This window comes from Maylandia zebra, linkage group LG7 (assembly GCF_041146795.1).
Source record: "Maylandia zebra isolate NMK-2024a linkage group LG7, Mzebra_GT3a, whole genome shotgun sequence".
Taxonomy (NCBI): domain Eukaryota; kingdom Metazoa; phylum Chordata; class Actinopteri; order Cichliformes; family Cichlidae; genus Maylandia; species Maylandia zebra.
Genome location: NC_135173.1, coordinates 47,674,075 through 47,696,470, shown reverse-complemented (window position 1 = coordinate 47,696,470; position 22,396 = coordinate 47,674,075). Strand labels below are relative to the sequence as shown.

The window sequence follows — 22,396 nt, the reverse complement described above, 5'->3', positions numbered from 1 at the left end:
AAAGGTCTGAAAAGGCTTTTGAAGATGTATATGTAAATGATGGGGTTGAGTAAGGGGTTGGAATAATCCAGCCAGGATTTTGAATATGCCTATAAGGATATTTTACTTTGTGTCCACATTCGTCTGGTGGTTTCATTATTAGCTGCTATCGAGTTCCCGTATAGTTGTGTTACCACCAGTATGTACCAGCATTTAAAAAAAAAAAAGGACACAAAGACATACTTCCCTGATTACACACTGAAGTTTTTAATGTCTTGACAGAGCACAGCAGTCCTGCACATCAGTCTAAACAAGACGCAGGACCTGATCGCTGCAGGACTTTCACACATTCAGCCCGCCCCTCGCTGCTATTCTACACACAGAAGGACAAGAAAAGCAAAAGCCCTCTGCTGCAAGCCAAAGTATTCAACAGCCTGCAGTTGCCCATATACATCATTGTATTATATATTTTTTGTAGTTTTTAAAACATTACTTCCTTATACATATACTCATTTTGTCATAATTTAAATATTCAGCGGTTTCATACACTAAATTCCCTAGATAGTGAAAGTTCAATAAGATGCATCACACATATACAGAATAACACAATAAGATATGTCCATAATAAACTATTTACCATTAAATAAGAAGAAAAATATGCTTAGTTGTGTTTACTTTGCAGTCGTGGAGTACCAGATGCACAAGGGATGAATAGCAGATTATTGTTTGTGGCTGGTGGGTTGTTTTTTGCTTGGGTTCAAAATACAATACACCACATCACGCTGACAGTGGAGGTCAGTGGTAGAAAAGGTGGTGGGTTCGCACGGGTCACAGGTTCTCACACGTGTAAAATGACAGGGTGAAAGAGAAGGAGCTTTTTCATTTAATGCCAGTTTTATGCATAGACTGTGGCTGTTTTTGAGTGTTCTCACTCACCCCCGTGACCACTGGAAAAAAGACAAAACCAAACAAAAAAAAGGGGGAAAAGGGGGGAAAAGAGAAGAAATGGCAAATCATCAACTGACTTAAAATTCTGAATGTTTTCACACGGCAAATATTCCTGTTTTCCCCGTCTGAATAAAAAGGATATGTAAAGAGCTATCTAGCTAACAGTCACAGAGCTTCAACCCAGGCCAAAGACTCCCTTCCTCTCAGGCTGGAGTCTCGCGTGTCCTGCAGTTGTCTGAAGCTGCACATTTGCTTAAAGATAATGCAGTAACAACATTTGTGTGAAGCAGAGAGCAAGAAAGAAACGGGAGAGGCATCTTTTTTTTTTTTTTCCTTTTACGTCAGTTGTTGCATAGGTCGTGTGGAAGCACAGACAACAGCAGTTTTAAATCGCAGGTGGATTTAACAGTGACACTGAGGGCCTTCCTGAGGCTACAACGGGCAGTTCCTCCCGTCCTGCAAGGCTGAAATGAAGAGGAGGAGGAAAAATGGACGAAGAGCAGCAGCGTCTATCTGAGGGTGAAGAATTTGCAGGCGATCCTTTACTTCTGTTATTCATTCAAGCCTTCCTCTCCTCGTGTGAGTGAGTGAGTGAGTGATGGGTGGATGGATAAATGCGAGATGAGCGTAAGAAGGAGAAGAGGTAACAGGGAGAATGTTTCCTTCTAAGAGTCGAATGGTGGCAGGGGGCTCTCGGGACGAGAGGGCCCGCCCTTGTTTGACCGGCTGTTTAGGTGATAGGAAAGAAGAGAGAAAATAAAAAGACGATCTTATTTGCCAGGATGAAGAGATTACAACAAGTAAGAGATTACAACTAAAATCGTAATGGTGAGGAGGCACCAGAGAAATGACGATGTTCACCTCCAGGGTGAGGGGGATATTATTGCTTTGCCACCAGTTAGTAATGTGTAGCCACGGGTTATTCCGGCATAGGAATTATGTAATTAAGATGTGGCCATGAGATATCATCTGGTAAGATTACATTTTTGAATGATGAATCGCCTGACAGCCAGATGAATATTAAAAATCATCAAGGAAATAAAATCCAGCTGTTCTTTTAAACTATGCATGATGGTTAACATACAACAGATTACCCACACCGAGGCCAAACATTAACAACTAGTGGCTGTTTAGTTAGCAATAATATTTTACAGCCACGTGAGAAACAGGTCAACTTTTACAACAATGCTAATGGTAATGAAAACCATGATTTGCAGGGTGTGAGACAGACCTCCTCTTTCACGGTTTGTTCTTTATAGTTTAGCTCACAAGCGGACTTGATTAAAGTCAGTCGCCTTCACACTCGAATATGGAAAACTGCCATAACACATTAACTCAAACTCTGAATAGTGCAGTGAGAAGACACCAGAGTTACAAAAAAGTCCAGCTTGCATCACCTCCCTTATGAAATACTTTATCCATCGTCACTTCTGCTGATTGAAACATTTTCTGCCTCTTACTTTAACTCCGAGGCTGAAATGCTGCAGAGGAACTAAAGCATTTACTCTCTGCACAACACCAGTATTTACAGAGTCAAAGTATCCATCAAATTACCATGAAGTATGTTGCAAGTTCTTGGTATTAGTGGATGTTTAAGTGAACTGAAGAATTTGTGCCATTTTATCTGAAACCGTTGTGAAAATCTGCCAGCGAAAAATTCTAAATTTCTGCTTTATCCCTAAAATTTCATCTTTTTTTAAGGGAAGGATTCCTTAAAAAAGGAAGAAAATAAATAAACATGAAATAAAAGAACAATTGATGAATGAGAGAATAATAAGAGAGAATACTTATTAGAAATACTCAGGCATAGCTTCATGCTAAATGTCTACCCTTTTAGTTTAAAAGCAGGAAAAATGTTTCCGTGTTTAAGTGTTTGCACGTGTTTGCACATGTTTACTAGACTGTATACTGCGTGCGTGCACACGCTAACTGATTTGCTTCATCAGTCTTTACATAGATTGAGTTCTCAGGGTGCAGCATGTTTGTAAGTCATGCAAGTGTGATTCAAGTATTCTGCGTCACTGTATGAGGGAGAGAGGTGGAGGTGAGGAGGAGGGAAAGAAGAGGAAGCGAGGGAGAAGCAGGAGCTGGGAACCAGCTCAGGTCAGACGAGGCAGAAAACGACAGGAGGGTGGCGCTGTTGTCTGTGGCCTCTCATCCAGGGGAGAATTAAACGGAGGAGGAGGGGAAGGACGGAGGAGCCAGGGAGTCTAGTGGGTTGGAGATGGCGGGGGTCTCCGACTGCCGTGGACACACAAGCACAAAGGAGAGACTGGATTAGTGCCGTTGCTCCCTGTTGACAGGTTTACAGCCCCCATGTGTACATTCATGCACAAACACACAGAAATACTGTATCTTCAAGTAACACATGGAGGCATCCAAAAATACAACCAACGTGACAAAGATTTGAAGCTCAGTTAAGTGAAGGCGGTGTTCCTGCACATCCAGCTGCTGTTTATCTACAGTAACGTGCAGTTTGTTCAGTTGTAGTTCTGCTACAGGAGAGCAAATCCACTGATAGGCATTAAAGTTTTAAGCAGCAGTTGTTGCTGATTGAAGGGAAGATTAAACTGATTGTTAAACACAACAAAGAGAAGTTGACTTGTACAAATGCAAAGTGTTTGCTTGAAGGTAAACATGTAAGCAAATATGAATGTGTGACATTTTAGAGATGCAGATATACTCTCTTATTCCCAGTTAGGGCGAACCATCTTTTATTCACTCCATAATTTAGTCTAACATCTTTGCGCTCTGTACCATTGCACATATGATATACCTGTTGGTATTGCCTGTTTGTCGATTCTCTTACGTATGATGCTATGCCTGGTCAGTGAGTGTTACCAAAACATTCACAAGGTTTGCAGATTTTGCAAGACAATGGCAGATATGGCTCAAAAGAAATATATGCCCATTTACAGTTACATTCAAACTACAACTCAAAAACTGTTAACAGACAGTACAGCAGCCGAAACAACAGTAACATAATGGAGAATATAGGCGTATATATTGTACAGTATAGCATCCATCGCCTGAGACCATGAGAACGAACTTTGGCTTCCTTTTATTCCTCTTTTCTTAGCGAGAAACTTGGAAACATTGTGTTCAAACACAATTTATCTGGCCACCTCCCAGCCCTGCATTATGACTGCATCCCACTTTGTCCCACACACAAACTCAGAGCTCAAATCATCTCAAACTGGTTTCCTAACGTGAGAATAGGAAACTACTGTACTCAAATAACCTCAACAGTCACAGTCTAGTGTCTGATCTTTTTGCAAAGCTAGCTGGGATTGCTGATGGCAGCTTATACAACTTATTCTCCAAAGAAAAATTTTATAATCTCATTATTATTTATAAATGAAGATATGGCTTGTACTTACCAAGTGCTCTTAAAGGGTAATACATTTGTTAGTTAAACTATAGAGTATTTACCTAAAAAATAAATCACCAGTAGGGCTACTCCACATTAACTAAATCCTGCAAAGAAAAGTGATTTTGGTAAACAGAGCACCGTGTCACTAAAAGAAAGCATCAGACACATCGATATAAGCAGGTATGGGAGGGATTTTGTGGCATACACACATATACAACACAGCACCAACATTAGTTAGGTCCCGGACATCTGTTGCGAGTCTTCTTGGCCTACACCGGGGGTGTCCAACTCCAGGCCTCAAGGTTTTAGATATCACCCTGGGTGAACACACTTAAATCAAATGATTCGTTCATTACCAGGCCTCTGGAGAACTTCAAGACATGCTGAGGAGGTAATCTAGCCATTTAAATCACCCGTGTTGGATAAAGAATACATCTAAAACCTGCAGGACACCGGCTCTCAAGGCCTGGCATTGGACACCCCTGGCCTACACTGACAAAATGTCCTCCTTTGGTGCTCTTTACAGACAAAATAACATCAGACTGAGCTTGAATTGAGCTCAAGCCACTGATGCAAACATGCAAACACACACTCTGCGCCGGGTGTGTGTTTGCTCATGCAGCCCTCTGAGAAAACAGTGGTGAGAAAAGGAAAAGGTCATGCAGTGAAAGGGATGGTTTCTGTGAGAAAGGGAAAGAAGGAAAGTCGTTGTGATGATGATGATCATGGTTGCAGACAGTACCCAACGTACCAGTAATGTTAGTCCTCACTGGTCAGTGATAGTGATTCTGTAGAAGGAACCATAGCAGTGTGTGGGACAGAGGTGTGGCAGGGGACGGAGGGGTGAAGAAGAGGAGACAGAAGAGAGAAAAGGAGCGCAAACAGTTACAGCGCAGGAAATGACCAACATCGCATGTGCGAAGCTCTCACTCATGGCAGCTCACAGTACAGAAAAACTGGATTGGAAGATGAAAAATGGGCACTTAAAACAGATTAGTTTTAGTGAAGATGTTAAAAAGCTGTCATTTTCCAGTGAGAGCTTCGCTCAGCCACGTTAGCGTCCTCTACAGTAAAACAGGTGAGCTACTGACAGTTAGCCCCAGGTTAAAGAGGTTAGCTAGCTCACAAACACAGGAAAGGGGGGGGGGGGATTTTAAATGCATACAATTAATGAATACCAGAAAGGAAGCCCCTCCACATTCCCATCTCCCCTTCATTCATCAGATCATGTTTTAATTCAAAGGAATCCAGACGACCTCGCTTTTAGCAACAGATTATTTAACAGGTGATGCCTGACAACGTGCTGAAAGTTTGGTGATGGCTGAAAGATACTAGCAAGGTGAAAGAAATTAGTGAGATGTTGTAGTTGTAGTGCCTATATGGGGATAACTAGCAATCTACCAGCCTATTAATCTATCCTCTATCAAAACCAGCGCTTTCTACTGTCCTTTACCTCCTTTATCCCCTCATCCGGGCGTCTTCACATCCCCCTTGTTAACAGAGAGTATCCACACTTCAGCTTTGGTGACGTCACATTATCTTAAATTGTAGTTTGGATGTCAGTGTCCTTGTAAAATCTACTGCGGCTTACTCTATGATAGAAGAGTTTCCACTCACCTAGGCACACTTGGGGGTGCGCGGTTAGGCCTGGAGGGCACGGTGGGTGGTGGCCCACTGTATGGGTCAGGAGAAGCTCCGGGGCGAGAAGGGACAGGGGGACCCCCTGCAGGAGGAGGCCCAGGTGGAGGACCACGAGAGCCTGGACGGGCCGGGGGTCCTGGTGGAGCCCTGCGGTTTGGAGTTGGACTGGTGGCCGGAGATCTTGATAAGAAAGTAGAAGTGAAGAGAGGAACATAAAAGGAGAAAAACATCAGGAAAGTGTCAATAAGTCAGATGCTGCGTCTTTTTAGAATATTCTTATTTACTTGACCATATGTCAGAATTAGACATGGGCTTTTAATATTTGTTCTCCCCAACCTGTTCCCACACGTACTCTCTCAGTCCCACAGTCTGATGTCTCATGTGCCTTACCGTCCTCCAGATCCGCTACGCTGCACCTGAAGCCAGGAATCGTCCACGGGTGGTGGCATGGCGGTGGTTACAGTAGATGTGCTGATGTCGCCGATGATGTTGAGAGCCTCCCGCAGAGCGTGGTACATCCGCAGCATCTCGTCACGGTGCTGGGCCTGCTCCTGAGACTCCTCCATCAAGCTGTTCTGGTCACCACATGAGTACAGCTGGGCCAACAGCTCAGCATTAATGAACTCTTTAGTCTGCACGCAGAGGGAGAGAAACACAGCACGCTGTCTGTCAAATCTCAAAGTCCTGTCGTCTCAGCGTGACATACGAGACAACAGCAGCAGACTCACATTGTTGATCATGAGATGCATGATGGTCTTCGGCATCAAGTCGCGGACGGTCTTGTTGACGATTGCCATGTAAGAGTCGACCAGGTTGCGGATGGTTTCCACTTGCCGCTCCAGCTGAGGGTCCATGCTGTGCATGAGGTTGTCAGAACCATTTTCATCACCACCATCACTCTGTGAGACAAATTAGGGGTTTGTTTTAAAATGTGTGTGTAGCAGAGTTACAGAGAGGGTGATAGCACTTCAGGAATGACAGGAAGGAAAAGGTTTTCTCCAGGAAATTATATTACCAGCTGAATGATGAACACACAATTCATCAGTGTAGTTAAATGTGGATGAAAATAATTAAATAAAAAGAATTTCTTTATATTTTGCTTCCAAGAACTCAGACTTTCTAGTAATTTTTAACATGGTCTTGAGCAATAATTCTTCAGGTTTTCTGAAGATCTTTCACACTTTCTATTGGACACGGCTTAGACATTTATTGGCTTTTCACTCATTTTCAGTCCAGTCCTCCTAACTGACCACTTTCACTGGATTATTTTTTCCTGTTTGTTAAGCCATAACAAGTTCACCTAACTCAAGGGATTAAGAAAAGATTATTTAGTCAAATTTACACAGTTTGATAGGCATAAAATGCTATCTTTGCACCAGCAAGGTGATTCCCTATCAGTGGTTCAAAAATCTACTCCTAATGATTACGCTAAACTATCCATTTACTGATCACTGTCAGCTACACAACTCAGGTACAGGTCCATTTAAGTAAAAGTACAGTTCATGCTTTACATAGAAAACACAGAAAAGTGATCTAGTACCCAGAATAACATACCTTTCCTTCCTTCTCCTACAACGCCAAATAGCAATGAGAGATAAAAGACATTGAAAAGGACAGATGGCAAATGAGAAACACAATAACATTAAAAGAGACTGCAGAAGGAAACATCACAGCAACCACCTGAGCTACTACTGGACACAAATAATATGAACTGGGAATAAATTCCACATTTGTGAGAGTGTTTGCGTCACAGTGTTGTCTGTGCACGTGTGCTTTAGATGAAATCTTACCGTGACCCTTTCAGGATAAACTCCGGCTCTGAGGAAGGAGGCTTTCCAGGCATCAACGTCTTCCTGACTCTCACACGCAAGCTCCAGCTGACGGTAGTCCTTATACACATTTCTGTGGAGACACAGTGTGAGCAGTGCACTCCAATAGTCCCGTCTCATCAGCTGTACGTCCTTCCACCAGTGAAGGTTAGTAACTAAATACAGTCACTTTAATGTAAAAACTTGGAACTTGTTCTTTCCTCCAGAATTTCTGTTTTCACTTTATATTATCTTACTTCATATTTTCTACTCCACTATACTACAAAAATAGCTTTTTTGTTACTTCACAACATTTACTTTATAATTCTGGTCATTTTTAATCTACTTTTTTTTGTTTTGGATACAAAACTCGTATCATTTTTTTGGATTAAAATGCCCCAAAGTATAATTTAGTGCTTCTTATCTACAACAGTAACAACAATAAAGTCTGGCTTACATGTAGATACTTAAAAATGTCATGCAACGCTGGAAAGGGCACTCTGCACAATTTAAAACCTTTACTTTCTTAATTTAAGTTCATTTTTATTATACTCTTGTCCTTTTACATTGGAATAATTTTTACTTAGGACTTTAAATTATCTGCAGACTTCCCCAATATCGGGATATTCTTTAAGCTTTACAACTACATCCTCACTGGCTGTCACACAGAAATCCCAAAACTCATTTAATGTAAACATAAAAGTGGGCGAAAGAGCAACTTTTAACGCTGTGGTGCATTTAAGTTGTTTCTGCGTTACAGTGTTAATGTGTGTGTCTAATAACACCTCTGTTCGGTGTTGAAGAGGGCAAAAATATGCTTGCTGGACATGAAGCCTTTCTCCACATCGCGCAGCTTCAGGTTGTCGACCTGCAGCATGTACTTCTTCTCCTTCTCCTGCAGGGGGTGAAAGAGACACAGCAGTGAGTAGAACGAGGAGGAAGACTTCCCTGATAAAGAGGAGAAAGGGTCATGCAGATACTCTCACTGTATAAAAAAAGAGTCGCTTTAAAGGAAAAACTAGTGCAGATGCTGCATTATGATCACTCTGGGCTGTGAAATTTAGAGCTACGCATACAATTGTATTATGTAACATATATAGTAAATGGTGAGTGTGTGAAAAAGTTTTTGAGTCATTAGTTTGCGCTGCTGATACAGACAAAAAGATAGCAGGCTAAAAGAGACAAGCGGATAAAAAAGGTCAGCGGAAATGAAGAGCAAAAGCTCGCACATTCAGTTCTACAGCAGACGAAAGAAAAGCAAAGGAGATGGATGGGAAAGTACAGTCTGTGGTTTTGATTACAGTTGTGCAGAGTCAAGGGGGTGGGGGGGGAGAGAGCAAGCAACAAATGAGAAACACACAGACAGAAAGAGAGAGGGAGAGCGTTCCAGGCTAGAAATCTCTTGTACTTGTAAATTTGCACACAACATATGATACACAGACGTCCAACTATTTATGAATCAGGGAACCTCAAAGTTTGTCAGCTCAGTCTGATCTCTATCTTTATCTCAAGCAAATAAACTCTCTCTCTCTCACACACACACACACACACACACACACACACACACACACACACACACACACACACACACACACACACACACACACACACACACGTATATATATATATATATGCCGCGGTTGGACTTCTCAAAGTCTATTGATAGAAAATCCAGTTTCTTGAGTCACGGTGCATAATATGCTGTGTGTGTGTGTGTGTGTGTGTGTGTGTGTGTGTGTGTGTGTGTGTGTGTGTGTGTGTGTGAACGACAATAAAATGAGAATTAACAAAATGAGATTCCAAAAATAGCATGAGGTTGGTGAGTTTCTACAAACATTCTCTAAACACAGACACAGAAATACACACACACACACACACACACACACACACACACACACACACACGGGCATGCGCACACATACACACACCCTGCTTTGGTTCCAAACAGCACCTTTTGAGCGTAGTCTCTAACTAACCTTAAAACCATCTGGATGGCTAACCACGGACTTGCCCTGCCCAACTCAGCATGTGTTTGTGTGTATGTGTGTGTGTGTGTGTGTGTGAGTGTGTGTGTGTGTGAGTGTGTGTGTGTGTCACAGAGAGAGCAAGACAGACGGGGATTGAATGTGTGACAAACTCCTTCATCAAAGGATTTATGAGCTGTGCAGCCAAATGGTCATATCCCCTGAATGCATGTAAAACATCACAGAGACACACATAAAGACACAAACACATTTGGCAGCGCCCGTACGCCGAGGTGTCCGCTACCCAAAAAAAAGACGGCTACACAAGAAGTCGCCCCAGGCCGCTGAAAGCTGACATCATTATTTTATAAAACTGGTGAGTTCCCATCCCCCCATTTCTCTCTTTTTCTTCAATTTCACCATCATCTCTTTTCTTTCTTCACCCCCTCCCCTCCCTTGTTCCTCTCACTCTCTGGCTTTCCCTCTCCCTGGGAGTGAGCAACCTTGGATTGATTCATACATTTTCCTCTCCTCTGGCCAGTAAATCCAGTCAGGAAAAATGGAAACAGGAGAAGAGGAGGGGCAGCGAATGTGCACATGATGTGGGGAAGGTAAAGAGAAAATACGCCAACACGGAGAATAACTATGTTATACAAGAACAGCAACAGTAAGAGAGAAATACAAATGATTTCTTGAGTTTTCTTGAATATTAGTGGGGGGTGCAGATGATGCGAGAGTGGAAGATTTGAGTTTGAGGTTTGATCAGTCTGGCAACCACACATGCCAGAAAGTCAAACAACAAATTGATGAATACCAGATATCTGCTAAGACTGTCCATGTATTTGTCCTATTGCAACATCAAATAAGACCATTATTAGTCAGCCAGTTTCTTGTGTGTGCATGTGTTTCTTTTTTATGTGTGTGTACTAGGATTGGGGGGGAAGTAGGTGCTTGAGTGCTTTGCCATATGCTCCTATAAAATCCAGGCAGTGTGAGTGGGCAACGTTACAGATTTCAGATGTTAAGCACACTCGCAGGGACGCATGAGAAAACAAACCTGCAGATGCACACATGTGGTCTGAAATGCACACTTTCTCTGCACAGGACCAAGCTTCAAGTAGACACACACACACACACACACACACACACACACACACACACACACACACACACACACACATTCATCAACAGGTCATTTGGGCTCACTTGGACACGAAGCTCCTGATTCTGATAGCTGCTAAGCAGGATTTCAGCTCTAGATGAGCATCCGTGGTCTCATCTTTCATAGTGAACCATAAGTTATCCTCATGAAAGAGTGAAACTGGGCACAATTGGGTAAATCCTTCTTTCATAATGGTTACATTGTTCATTTTTATCAGGTTATCCTATGTTAAAAGACAGATGGGCGTAAAATGTGTTCTGCTTATTATATGGGACGTTTTTTAGGCAGGTGCTTTGAGAAAATTAGTCACAGTGTTTGACTAAATCCATCTGTCATTACTTAATTAATATTCCACAGAGTTTCCATTACTCTTTAGATTGATTGTAATTGTATTGGCATCAATGCAGAAATAGCAGAGGCTGATTACCACCAGACTGAGCTGCAAAAATACACCTTTTTAGGTTTAGTTTGATATTTTCTTTAAACACGTTTACATTTTTTCACTTGTACACAAAACACAGGTGTGATCCTTGTTGGGGGGTTTTATGGGTTTTTTTTTTTCCGTCTGAACACCCACACCACACACACACACACACTACAGGCGGGCACTTAGTAGTTGGTATTTGGAGCAGTGTGTGAACAAAGTGCTTTTCATGGTTTTGTTTTGCTAGTGTGTAAGAGCAGGCTCATTATAGAGAGTCAGGAGAAGTTCACTTCTGGATTCGTAAAGGAACTTCACCACTCCGTACGCCATCCCAAAAAATATCTAAAAGAGTCAAACACATAAAACGTTCGAATATGGGCATTTCTCACACACACTTGGAGGTGGTAAACACCAAAACACACACATACATGGGAACATTAACCAATTAACACTCTGAAACAAATCGGAGTAGTTTGGTTGGCGAAACCATGAAGATACTCGTTTATAGCATCCATGTTGTTTTAAGAGGCTGGATGTCTTCGTATGTGTGCGTGCACGTGTGTGCGGTGGTGCGTTACTGTGTATGTTGATGGGAGTCTGATAGAAAAATCCTGGTGACTTGGGCCATGCATCAAAGGCCTGCGGAGAAGCCGCACGGCATCTGGGAGCAATAACGTTGCTTCTAACCCTTCATTACCACAAAGACTGGGCCCTGGGTGGCAGCCAATGGTAATTTTCACAACCCTCCTCCTCACCTCCCTCTGCTTTTCTTTCCCTCCATTCTTCTGCCATTTTCCCCATTGACTTCTGTCTTCAAGAAGAAAAAAAATTAAACACAGAGGGGATTTCTTTTAAAAAAGGCGCACGGAGAAAGTAGTATAGAGTGAGGCTCAGTGGGTTTGATGCACTTGTTCAGACCAATTTCATCAATTTATAGATTTTTGTAGGAACCGATTTGTCACAACGTTCTTGTAGAAAAGATTTGTTTGTGAACATAAGCATCTTTTCGTTGTGTGTAACGAAAAAACCCACTGACGTACGCAAAAGCCATGTTTGGTCTGTGAGCAACATATGAGAAACAGAGACGGCATCTGAGGAAACCTAATTTGACTTAATGCTGTTTGGACTTTATTTAAAGTAAGGCCACATGTTGCCAATATTTAAATGAGGAACAGACAATGATTTAGCTAAGAGAATTACAACGCTGAAGAGCTGGAATGGAGCTATTCTGGGGCAGTGTGTAAAAACACACAGCTGTTCATGACTCATCTGGCTAAAGATTGCGCAATAATGCTCATAACAAATCACCTTGAGCAACGTGCCAGGGCCCACACTCTATAATCCTCCATTTATCATGCAAAAGTGCCTTTTTGATAACAGCATGTCAGGTGCACATGTTTCAGGAACTCGAATCGAATCTGAAACGTCCAATTTCGCAGTGATATGAACATTAATTCTCACATTTTCTTTTTTATGACAAGGTTTTGGCTCCTTCGATTATCTTTTTTCATTCCTTCTTACAGAAAAAAACCCCCAACAGCCTTTGAGCTTTGCTTTGAGATTTTCCTGTGGGAACTGCACAAATGTGAACAAATGTCTTTGTGGAGAGATGAAACATGCTGACTGCAGTTGAACGCAGCCTGGCAGGTTAGTGATACCTTCCTGTTTAGTGGTTAATTGCTAAACAGTCAATTATCTGCCCTGAATTTACTCCTGCAGAAGGTCAGTGTTACAACCTCGGGGCTATCAAGGACATGTGATCAATCACCGTTGACCACCAAAGCGCAAAAGAAAGGTTGGCCAGCAGACTAACTATATAAACACACGCTAAAATCCACACACGGCGGCAATCTTGTCTGGTGGAGGACAAATGTTCAGCTGGTGTGTTTTGTGTCTCACAGCAAAACTCCCAGTACAAACCAATCACAGCTAAATGACATGAAACCCCAGTTCCCTCACAAGCAAATGAGGCACGCAAGCGTCTGCCAATGTTCACGCATGTTTTTCATGTAAGGATTATGTACCTTAAGGTAAACACGTGATGTCAGAATACGGGGGAAACACTGTGAATGCTTTTATAGAAAATGTAAATGCTACACTTGGCACTGACCCACATACATTTGCAGTAAGTTCAGTCTCGTGAAACTTCATGAGCATTAAAGCTGTGTCAGGCTAAAAGTCAAAGAAATAAAAAAGCATGAAATAAAAAAACAAACAAAATATAATTATAAATACACCATTGGAGAAATGCACTTTATTTTATAATGTGTAAAACAGTCACAGAAATAGCAAAAATGTATGTTTTATACATTTTTAAACCTCAATAAAATTGCCACGCAGATACACATACACAGCTGTGTTTCCATCACATCAGCGGCCATTACCTCCAATTATATTAATTGCCTAGAAACTTCGCCTCACCCTGTACCTACTGACAGCCCAACCCCAACCTTGAACCTGAAGCTCACTTTAATTTAACTCTAAACAAACAAATTCATCGCTTAGTGAGTTATGTTGTGGTCACTTGGATCCTCGAGTCACCCGTATACTTTGTTTCATGTAGTCATTTTTGTTCTCACACTATGCTCCATGTTTCCAAAAGAGGAACATCATCAGCATTATCATATCATAAACTAAATATATGAACAGACCAGCCTGTGTCCCTCTCCCTTCATTTCTATAATCTCAAATCTTCTTTTCCATTCATGACAGATTTTATCATTCTTACAGCCTTTCTGACTTTCCCTGCTACATCATCCTGCGCTCACTTCCATTAACTTAAGTATGTTTAATATCTCAAACAGACATTTATCACCCCTTAATCATGTCACTACATTCTTTTTTTGTGTCTCTATCTCCCAGCCTCTGACGCTGGTGGCCTAGGCCTTTTTTGCATGGGTTCTCTCTGTCCAAAGAAATGCTTGTTCGGTTAACTGGTGCTTCTAAAATGTGTCCCTCTCTCTGTATTTTTTGACCCTGTGATGGACTGGTGGCCCGTTAAGGGTCCTCATGGCCTCACCCGCTGTCGGCGTGGTCAGGCTCCAGCAATCCTGAGCTGGATAAATGAGACGGATGAGGCTCCCAGTGTTTCCTGAGCCCTTTCCTCAAGCCACTGTCTTTTTAAAATATGCTCCTTTCAACAGATAAGTATCGCTGATACGATATCACATGAGAGAAAGGAAAAATAACCGAGCTATTATGCGGTTCACATTTTCTGTTACCCAAAGAATTATGGCTGTTTGTCTCTGGATAGAAAATGAGCTGCAAAGTTTCACAGAAACACGCACATTAAAACACATTCAGCCATTCAGATTTACAGGCTGCTTCCACAATTACGTACAGAGCGCTCTCTTAAATACATTTACAGAGCAACACCCGCAATCTTATCTTCCCCACACGCAACGCACGAAAGACACAGTTTCGCCCACGAACTGGCGGAGCTGCTGTCAAAGCAGGAAAAACAAAGTCAGAACCTTGAGGTTTTTCTGTGACAGTATTAAGCAGCTGTATTTCACGCCAAGACGGAATAACATGGGAGCGCAGATCACGCGTGTGTATGTGCATACTTTCTCAGCATTTCTGGCTTCCCTGACTAAGAGTCTGAAAAGTAAGCTGTCTGCCTGGTCATCCAAACAGTGGAAACAATGTTAGCGCGACCGCAGCATTTCCCCCACCTACCCATTAAAATTCACTCTTTCCAATCCTCCAAACCCTAAACTCGACTGCAACACTAATCCATTTTATGTCCTATGAGGATTGGTTTCTGTAATTCTCTTTTTCTGGCTTGCTAGGTTTTTTTTTTTCATTTTTTTGTTGGACCTCCTTGTTCATGGGGCATCGTTTCGCCCCCCATTTTGAAGTTCTTCCCCATTTTTCTAGCCGTCCAAGCGGTACTGCTGACTCGTCTCTCGTGGGATCGTGCCTGCTTTGATTTGGAGCTCAGGTCGGAGCTCAGAAACCGCAGCTAAAACAAACACATGGCCTTGGCCACCACTACACTGCACACGTACTACTACACACACACACACACACCTGGAAACACTAGCACTAATTACTCTTGTCTGCTAGAAGTAAGGACCAAACCTAACTGTGAGTGCGTGTGAAGCCCTAGAAAGTAAAGGAGGAACTTTTGACTGGTTGTGTCTCAACACTGCCTTTTCCCTCCTCTTTTGCACACACACACACACACACACACACACACACACACACACACATGCACACATGTCTTTCGCCCTGGTTCTGATTTACCAGTCGTATGTCACCCTTCCAAGCAGCAACCAACCCACCCCCCTTGCCACCACTCTGTGTGTGTGTGTGTGTGTGTGTGTGTGTGTGTGCTGGGAAGGCTGCAGAGCTGCATAAAGGGCTCTTTATTCGAGTCGGACAGGGAGAGGAAATCAGCTTTAGAAATAAAAACAGAAGGAGCAAGAGAGAGATGGAGACCACAGGGCTGCACATCTGGAGTTATTACAAGGCTTCCTCCTGCTTGCCAAGAAAACGCCGACATTCCTGCCCCTTTCTACAAAGACCACGGAGCCTCTCATCCAGGCTCACTCCTACATGCACAAATCCATCACTCATACTCATAATATATATATTTATATATGTATGCTCACATGTATCAAAAGCAGCGATGCACTGCATTGAGAACACGCAAATGCTTTGCGAAACACATAAATGCCTCCATGTGAGAGCGCAAACGCATCCACATACGCTTCCACTAAAAGGCTCCCTCCCTCTGCAGCCAGTCCTTCACTCCCTTTCCAAACTTTTACAACACGCAGGCCAAATGAATGTGTCTCACTTCCTGTTCACCTCTGACCTTCCACTTTCTCCCTGCAAGCCAGAAGAGGGAGACTGGAAAAGGAGGGGTGAGCCAGACAGAGGGAGTGGAGAGAGAAAGAAGAGAGGAGAAAGGAAAAATAGGGGGCCGGCGAGCTCCTCCTCTTTCTCTCTCCATATCTCCTCTCTCTCTCTCTCACTCCTTTTCTCCTTCTGTCTCTCAAAGGGAGAACTTGGTGGCCAGTCCCTTGCCACGTCAAACCTCCAGCCAGTCCACCTTGCCTGCTACCGGAGATCCCCCTTTGTCTTTTTCTTTTCTTTCCTTTTTTGCTCTAGGAGCATTTGAACCCCGATCAGCCAAGGTTTCCCTCAGCAGTGTGGCAGCAGCGCTGAATGAAAGAACAGGCAAATTCAGCAAGGATTTGGGAAAGAAGAAGCATCACCTAACGCAGAAAGATGCAAAGAAGTGAAACGAGATCGCCAAGACGCAGGTATCCCCCGCTTTCTTTCTTTCCATTCGGCGTACGTCTAAGGAGACGAAAGGTTGCATACTCCGGCGTTTTAGAGGGACGTGTTGGGTTGGGAGGATTTCGGCTGACCACAAATATTATCTGATAAGATCTGTTCCAGGGAGATTAACAGCACTTGCACTTGCAGCTGTTTTTAACCATAAGTACTTGAAACTCTAATGACTTTTGTTCGGTTTGGCCTGAAATTTTAAGGGAACTAAATGGGGCTTAGGCTGCACTAATTTGGGCTAAATAGGTTGACCATTTTTGTGTGTTTTGGCATCTGTGCTGGGCTTTATTTTTTGCCTTTAATCTTTTCTAAATGCAGAATTCTTGCAAAGAAATACTAGTTACTTTGTTACATTAATATTTAAGACCAAAATTCTCAGATTAAAAAGCATATAATTAGCCGATGAGTAATTAAAGCTCATTGGCTACATATAACAGATTTATGACTTCTAAATGTGTTATATTTGATATTTAACATTAATTAAACACTTTCTGTGTGTTTGTGTTTCCCCCGTAGAGCTCGGTGAGGAATGTTGCTTTTCACAGCGGGAAACAGGAAGGAATGTCACAGAATCTGCCAATCAGCGCCTATCACCTCCGTCTAACCTCTCCCGCTCCTCCTCCTCCTCCACCACCTCCTCCTCCATCCCTTCCATCCCAGCTCACTCAATCATCCCCGATCGGCCCTTTGCGGCAGTCAGACTGCGAAGATAAGCCAGGCCCCGGAGCCTGGCTGCAATCACAGTGAGTACGATTAAGAGTGTGTGTGGTGATATATCTGATTCTGATTCTGAGCGCATGAGTAAAGAGTCCTCCACAGCGCTACCCTTCAGCCGCCCGGCCCGCCTGCCCAGTGTTCAGACTACCTGTTCAGGAAGTAGTGGTTGTACAGTAGTCTGCACATTGGTTAGGCTGGCCGGGGAAGCACAGGACGACTGCCTAAAAAAAGCAGGATGGGGGGGGGGGGTAAAAAAAAAAGTGAGAGCCCTCCAAAGGGCATTCAGCAGGCACAAGCACATCAGGCTGTGGGAACACGCAGCTGCACCACCCCTCGTCCATCTGGACCAGCCCGGGCACGAGCCTAAATAAAGCACCCAAAGGCTCCACCGCAGAAGGCCTAGCCCTCGCCCAGGATGGATTTATGAGTGATGGAGAAGTCCTAAAATTTTGAAAACAGACCCATCAGGTTGTACTCTTATTAAGCTATATGATGTTTGTGTAACCAAGACCTCACTCTGCGACTCAGCTTGTGAAAAATATTTAAAAATCGTCACAATAAAGAGGCTTAAGTTTTCAATGTTGTTGTTTTTCTTTTTTTCTTGAGCAACTTATCACACATATACGGGCTCCACGAAAAGTAAATAAACACCACAGGCATATAGATATAAGTGATGGTTGCGAGACATTTTTAACATGTTGTTTATTTTCCTATGCAACCAAAAGCTGAAACCAGAAAAGTTCAGCCACACAGAAAAAAACCCAAAAAGATAACTAAAGCGCACAGTAAACCTCCAGCGTCACACTGCACTCATAATGAAAATGTACAATTATGCCTCTTGCTTTCCCTGCATCAGCTTGCGGCCGCTTTACCTCAAATGACCATGTAATGTGCAGAGAGGCAGGAAGCCACCAGACAGAAATGTTGAAAGAGCAGCCACTCTATCATTGTCTGTTCACCGTTTTGTTTTTGGGTTCGCTTTTTTTTTTTGTTGCTTTTTTTATATAGCTCTCCCGCCAAAAAAAGACAGAAAATTGTGGGTTTTAGTGTTTGTAGGTGATGTCATGTGAAAAGTTACAAGTTTAGCTACCCCCCTCCACTTGCGGCCCCTTGCTTCTACTTCTTCTCTGGGACCACAGTTTACCTTCGGGCCTGCCTGTCTTTGATAAAGCAAACCCGCAGTGTACCGTTTCGAATCCCCACTCCCTCGCAAACACGCCAAAGCAAAAGAAACGTTCACATGGTGCCTCATCACAGAGCATCGTCTTCAGGAATGAACACCACAAAACCAACCTGTTTCCATTTACAGCCCTGCCACCAAACACACAAGTGTATATGCATTTATATATATATATACACACATACACACACCCGTAACGCACAAAGCAAAAGTCCATGTGCATGCACACACACACACACACACACACACGCTCACCATTAAAGCAGACATGTTACTATGAGTGTGCTGAAAGCAGCGGTCTGCTGTTTCCCTCCAGGATGTTTACAGCTGGGATCACCAGGAGAGTCTGGCTTTCTGGCAGCTTTACAGCACGAGCAGGGAAACCCGGGCAGACACACACATGCGCAGTGACTGAACACACACACACACATACACAAAAGAAAAAGGGCACCCAAAGTTAATACAGGCACTTAAAAAAATCAAATGAAATCAAGCCATTTGTGCCTTTGTACTATTGTCAATGTGAAACTGCGGTTGTCACATGCTTGTGTAAAAATATGGATTTGATTATACCAATGCACGGCTATCACAAGCGTTACAAGTCTATAAAATCCAGTGTTTTACATTCATATACACAATGTTTCTTTACAACCATTTTTTTTCTCAATTTGTGGCTCATCCCCCTCACTTTCACTCTGCTTTGGGAAGCTTTAAGCTTTAGAGCGGCCTAATTCAAAGAACTGGCATGTCCTGTGGTAATACAGACCAGAAGGCTTCTAAGAGCACACACACATGCATGCGTTCACACACGCACACACTAATCAAAACATCCTGGCACCACTACTTGGGTCGAAAGTTATTATTAGTGTCTGGAGGTGGAGTGTGTCCATGGGTGTATGCGTTTGCCAGACCATGGCGAGGGTTTTCCCCGTGACAAGCGGCACCACCAATAAAACAGTCGTGTGCTGATTTTGCAAGATGGTGCAAATAACATTTCAACGCATATACGTGGAAAAGGGTGCGCAAAAACGTGGAGTTTTCTGTATGCACTGATGCATTTTTCCCCCTGAAATTAAACAAAGCATCATATTTTGGCAGGTCTCCACCCAGGTGGTCAGCATAATTCCTTCGGAGTACTCTAGTGTGTGAGGGGCTTATGTAAAATGTCGGATATAAAACATCACGTAAACCTTTTTTAGGCTACAGCTACAGCAGCAGGCTGAGCTGAGCTGTAACATCAGCACGTGGTGTTGGTTCTAGGTCTCCATGCGTCCTCACAGCTCCATGTTCAAATAAATAGACATTATGAGAGAGAGGTAACAGATGGAGGGAGGAGACAGGAGTAAAAAAAATAGGAGACTGTGACAAGGAAAGACTGAGACAGAAAGCAAGAGGCGAGGAAAGGATGACAGACTGTTTCTTTTGTTTTTTGGGAAGAACATTTGAGGACGTCGCTGGGAAAGAAGGAGGGAGGGAGGATGTAATGTACCAAACCAGCCCTTCCTACCTCTTTGCCCCCCCCCATCTGTGCTACCTTTTCTCCCCACTTTCTCTCCTCACATGGTCCTTGTTACTCCTGCTGCTAACCAGCTAACGAGAGACACTCCTGCCTCCACCCCTGCGATCCAGTCCCCCTCTCACTTTGTGCCCCTTCTTTGAAATAAAGTAGGTTTATTAGAAACAGCTTGTGTGTGTGTGTGTGTGTGTGTGTGTATGTGTGTGTGTGTGTGTGTGTGTAATTAGGAACAGGGCAATGCAAGGGCTCTGGTATGCACATATGTGTGCCAGCTTCAATGTCTGACATGCTGTGGGGTCCTGACTTTTTAGAAAGGTCTGCTCAGTCCTACACACATACACACACACACACACACACACACACACACACACACACACACACACACACAGCCTGATGTCAGCGCGCACAGAGGCTGTGGCTAAGGCATGGAGACAGCGAGACTGTGGCTAGCTCCTAATAGTTCTGCAAAGCATCATGGGATACCGCTTTGACCAGTAAGTCCAGTAACAAAGCATGTCAGGGAGAATCATATCAGTGTGCAGAAGATAACACTGACCAGCAGTCATAGCTGCAGTGGAATGAATGTTGGACCAGGTCATGGAGAATAAACACTCGGATCCCAGGAAAATTGTGTCGGGTTGTGCGGTAAAGATGCAGAAAAACCGCCAGAGTAAAATGTAATTTCATAGTGTCATACAGTAGGAAGACTACATGCTTTATAATCAAATTATACTGTGAAGAAATGTCAATTTTGTCAAGTTTTGTTTTTCCCAAACAAGCTTTTTCCTAATTATATGAAACCACCAAACTCCAAAGTCCTGTCAAACTGAAGTACACCAAAAAATGGAGCGGCTGACTAGTCTGACGTTTACTAAACACAGAAAAATCTCTGTCAGCACATAAGTTGGAACACAAGAATCAAAAGACTGTTGATCTGTGGTCATTTGCACTGCACGGACATTATATTGTTTATCCATCAGGGGGCACTATCCAGTTTATTTTTCAACTCGTTAAATGACCCATTTTAAGTCCTTTTCTGGGTTTTTTATTTATATATTATGGTCAACACACACAAAAGCAAAAAACAACATGTCTCAGATCATCATCATAAGATTTTCAAATATTGATCTGAGCCTTCAAAACTGAGTTTCAGTCGGGTTTAACTTTGAATCAATTATCCTGCAAAGAACCCTTTGTTTCCCTTTCAAAACAAAACTCTGTTTCTATGCAGTAACAAGTACTTGTAGTGCAGTGTTGCATACTTTTATGAATCTCTTGCGCTGCATTTTTCTTTGGAAAACACTACAAAGCAGTTGGCTGATGCTTCGGGCAGATGATTCAGTCATCAGGTCTGCAGCTCAGACCGCAAACAGAACTCTAAACCAAGACTTTGAGTGTGCAGACACTGAAACATGCAAACACACACAAACACCCTGACCGTGTGACTCCGTGTGCACGAGTGACTTTACATGAACTCTGTCTCACCTCATCATCCTTGTACCAGGACAGACTCTCGGCGGTGAGTACAAACCAGTACTCCTTGGCGCCTCCCTTCATGATGCCGATGTTATTAATGGTCAGCCAGCCCTTCCTGATCACCTGAGAAACAGACAGATATAGCAGACACACAGAAAGGAAATGAGCTGAAACTCAACCAGCATTTGCACATTTCACAAAGTTAACATTAACATCCATCAACCTTTACATTTACAGACATTTACCACACACATATGTAGGCCTACCTACACAGCAGAAGTGAATGAGCTAACAAAAACGCTCAGCTAACCACCAACACACTCCTCGCACTCGCTCTCTTTTTTCTCCTCAGCTCTCTTGTATTTCATTCCCTCCACTTTACAGTCACACATACAGTACGATGGTGTGCAGGTTATTTACCTTGAACCGATCGTTAACTCCTCTCTCCGGCTGAATGAGAATGTGGAGAGAATATTACAAAGCTATGCCAGCATAGGGCATTTAGTAAAAGGCCAAATACACACGACTGATCAACTGCCAGCACATTACAGCCGGCTGCTGGGATGGCAGCAAGGGGACAGCAAGCAGGGTGAGGGACGAGGCAGATAAGGAGGCTGCAGTGGCCCGTATCACCTTTTGAAGATCATGCAGTGAAATGCATGCGATCCTGTTTTATGCTACACTGTAGGTATGAGCTTTGCAAATGGAAGCAGCCGATTAATTATCTGAGCAAGAGCATTGAAATAACATACATTCAATTCAGCTGTTTCCCTTTAAAGTAGTTTAAAGCAGAATAAAATAATTTAAAGCCTGGCAATTACCTACCGACAATGTAAAGCCTTAAAAAAAGTCTGGATGGATTTATGAAGTCCATTCATTTGTGTTGTTTGGATCACTATTGAACAAT

General features: G+C 43.0%; 1 protein-coding gene and 1 long non-coding RNA gene across 15 annotated transcripts in view; one reads left to right on the top strand and one right to left on the bottom strand.

Annotated features, from left to right (window-relative positions):
- Window positions 1–222: 222 nt before the first annotated feature.
- The window catches only part of dnm1a (dynamin 1a), a 49,671-nt gene continuing 27,497 nt past the window's right edge, over window positions 223–22,396 (bottom strand). For 2 of the 14 annotated variants that reach the window (XM_076886531.1, XM_076886530.1), the window contains exons 15-23: window positions 21,910–21,939; window positions 21,499–21,612; window positions 8,535–8,644; window positions 7,732–7,843; window positions 7,496–7,510; window positions 6,670–6,840; window positions 6,332–6,573; window positions 5,918–6,121; window positions 223–1,653 (exon numbers count right to left, since the gene is read on the bottom strand). In XM_076886531.1, coding sequence (XP_076742646.1) covers window positions 1,593–1,653; window positions 5,918–6,121; window positions 6,332–6,573; window positions 6,670–6,840; window positions 7,496–7,510; window positions 7,732–7,843; window positions 8,535–8,644; window positions 21,499–21,612; window positions 21,910–21,939 — 1,059 coding nt within the window. In that variant the 3' untranslated portion in view covers window positions 223–1,592. Of the gene's footprint in view, window positions 3,169–5,051; window positions 5,089–5,753; window positions 5,791–5,917; window positions 6,122–6,331; window positions 6,574–6,669; window positions 6,841–7,495; window positions 7,511–7,731; window positions 7,844–8,534; window positions 8,645–21,498; window positions 21,613–21,909; window positions 21,940–22,396 lie in introns of all 14 variants that reach the window. The other 12 variants (XM_012917132.4, XM_004538003.6, XM_076886535.1 and 9 more) reach the window with 9 other exon arrangements.
- Window positions 16,281–17,896, top strand: LOC143419515 (uncharacterized). Its single transcript, XR_013099516.1, has 2 exons — window positions 16,281–16,572; window positions 17,117–17,896. It is a non-coding gene; the product is annotated as an uncharacterized LOC143419515 (long non-coding RNA).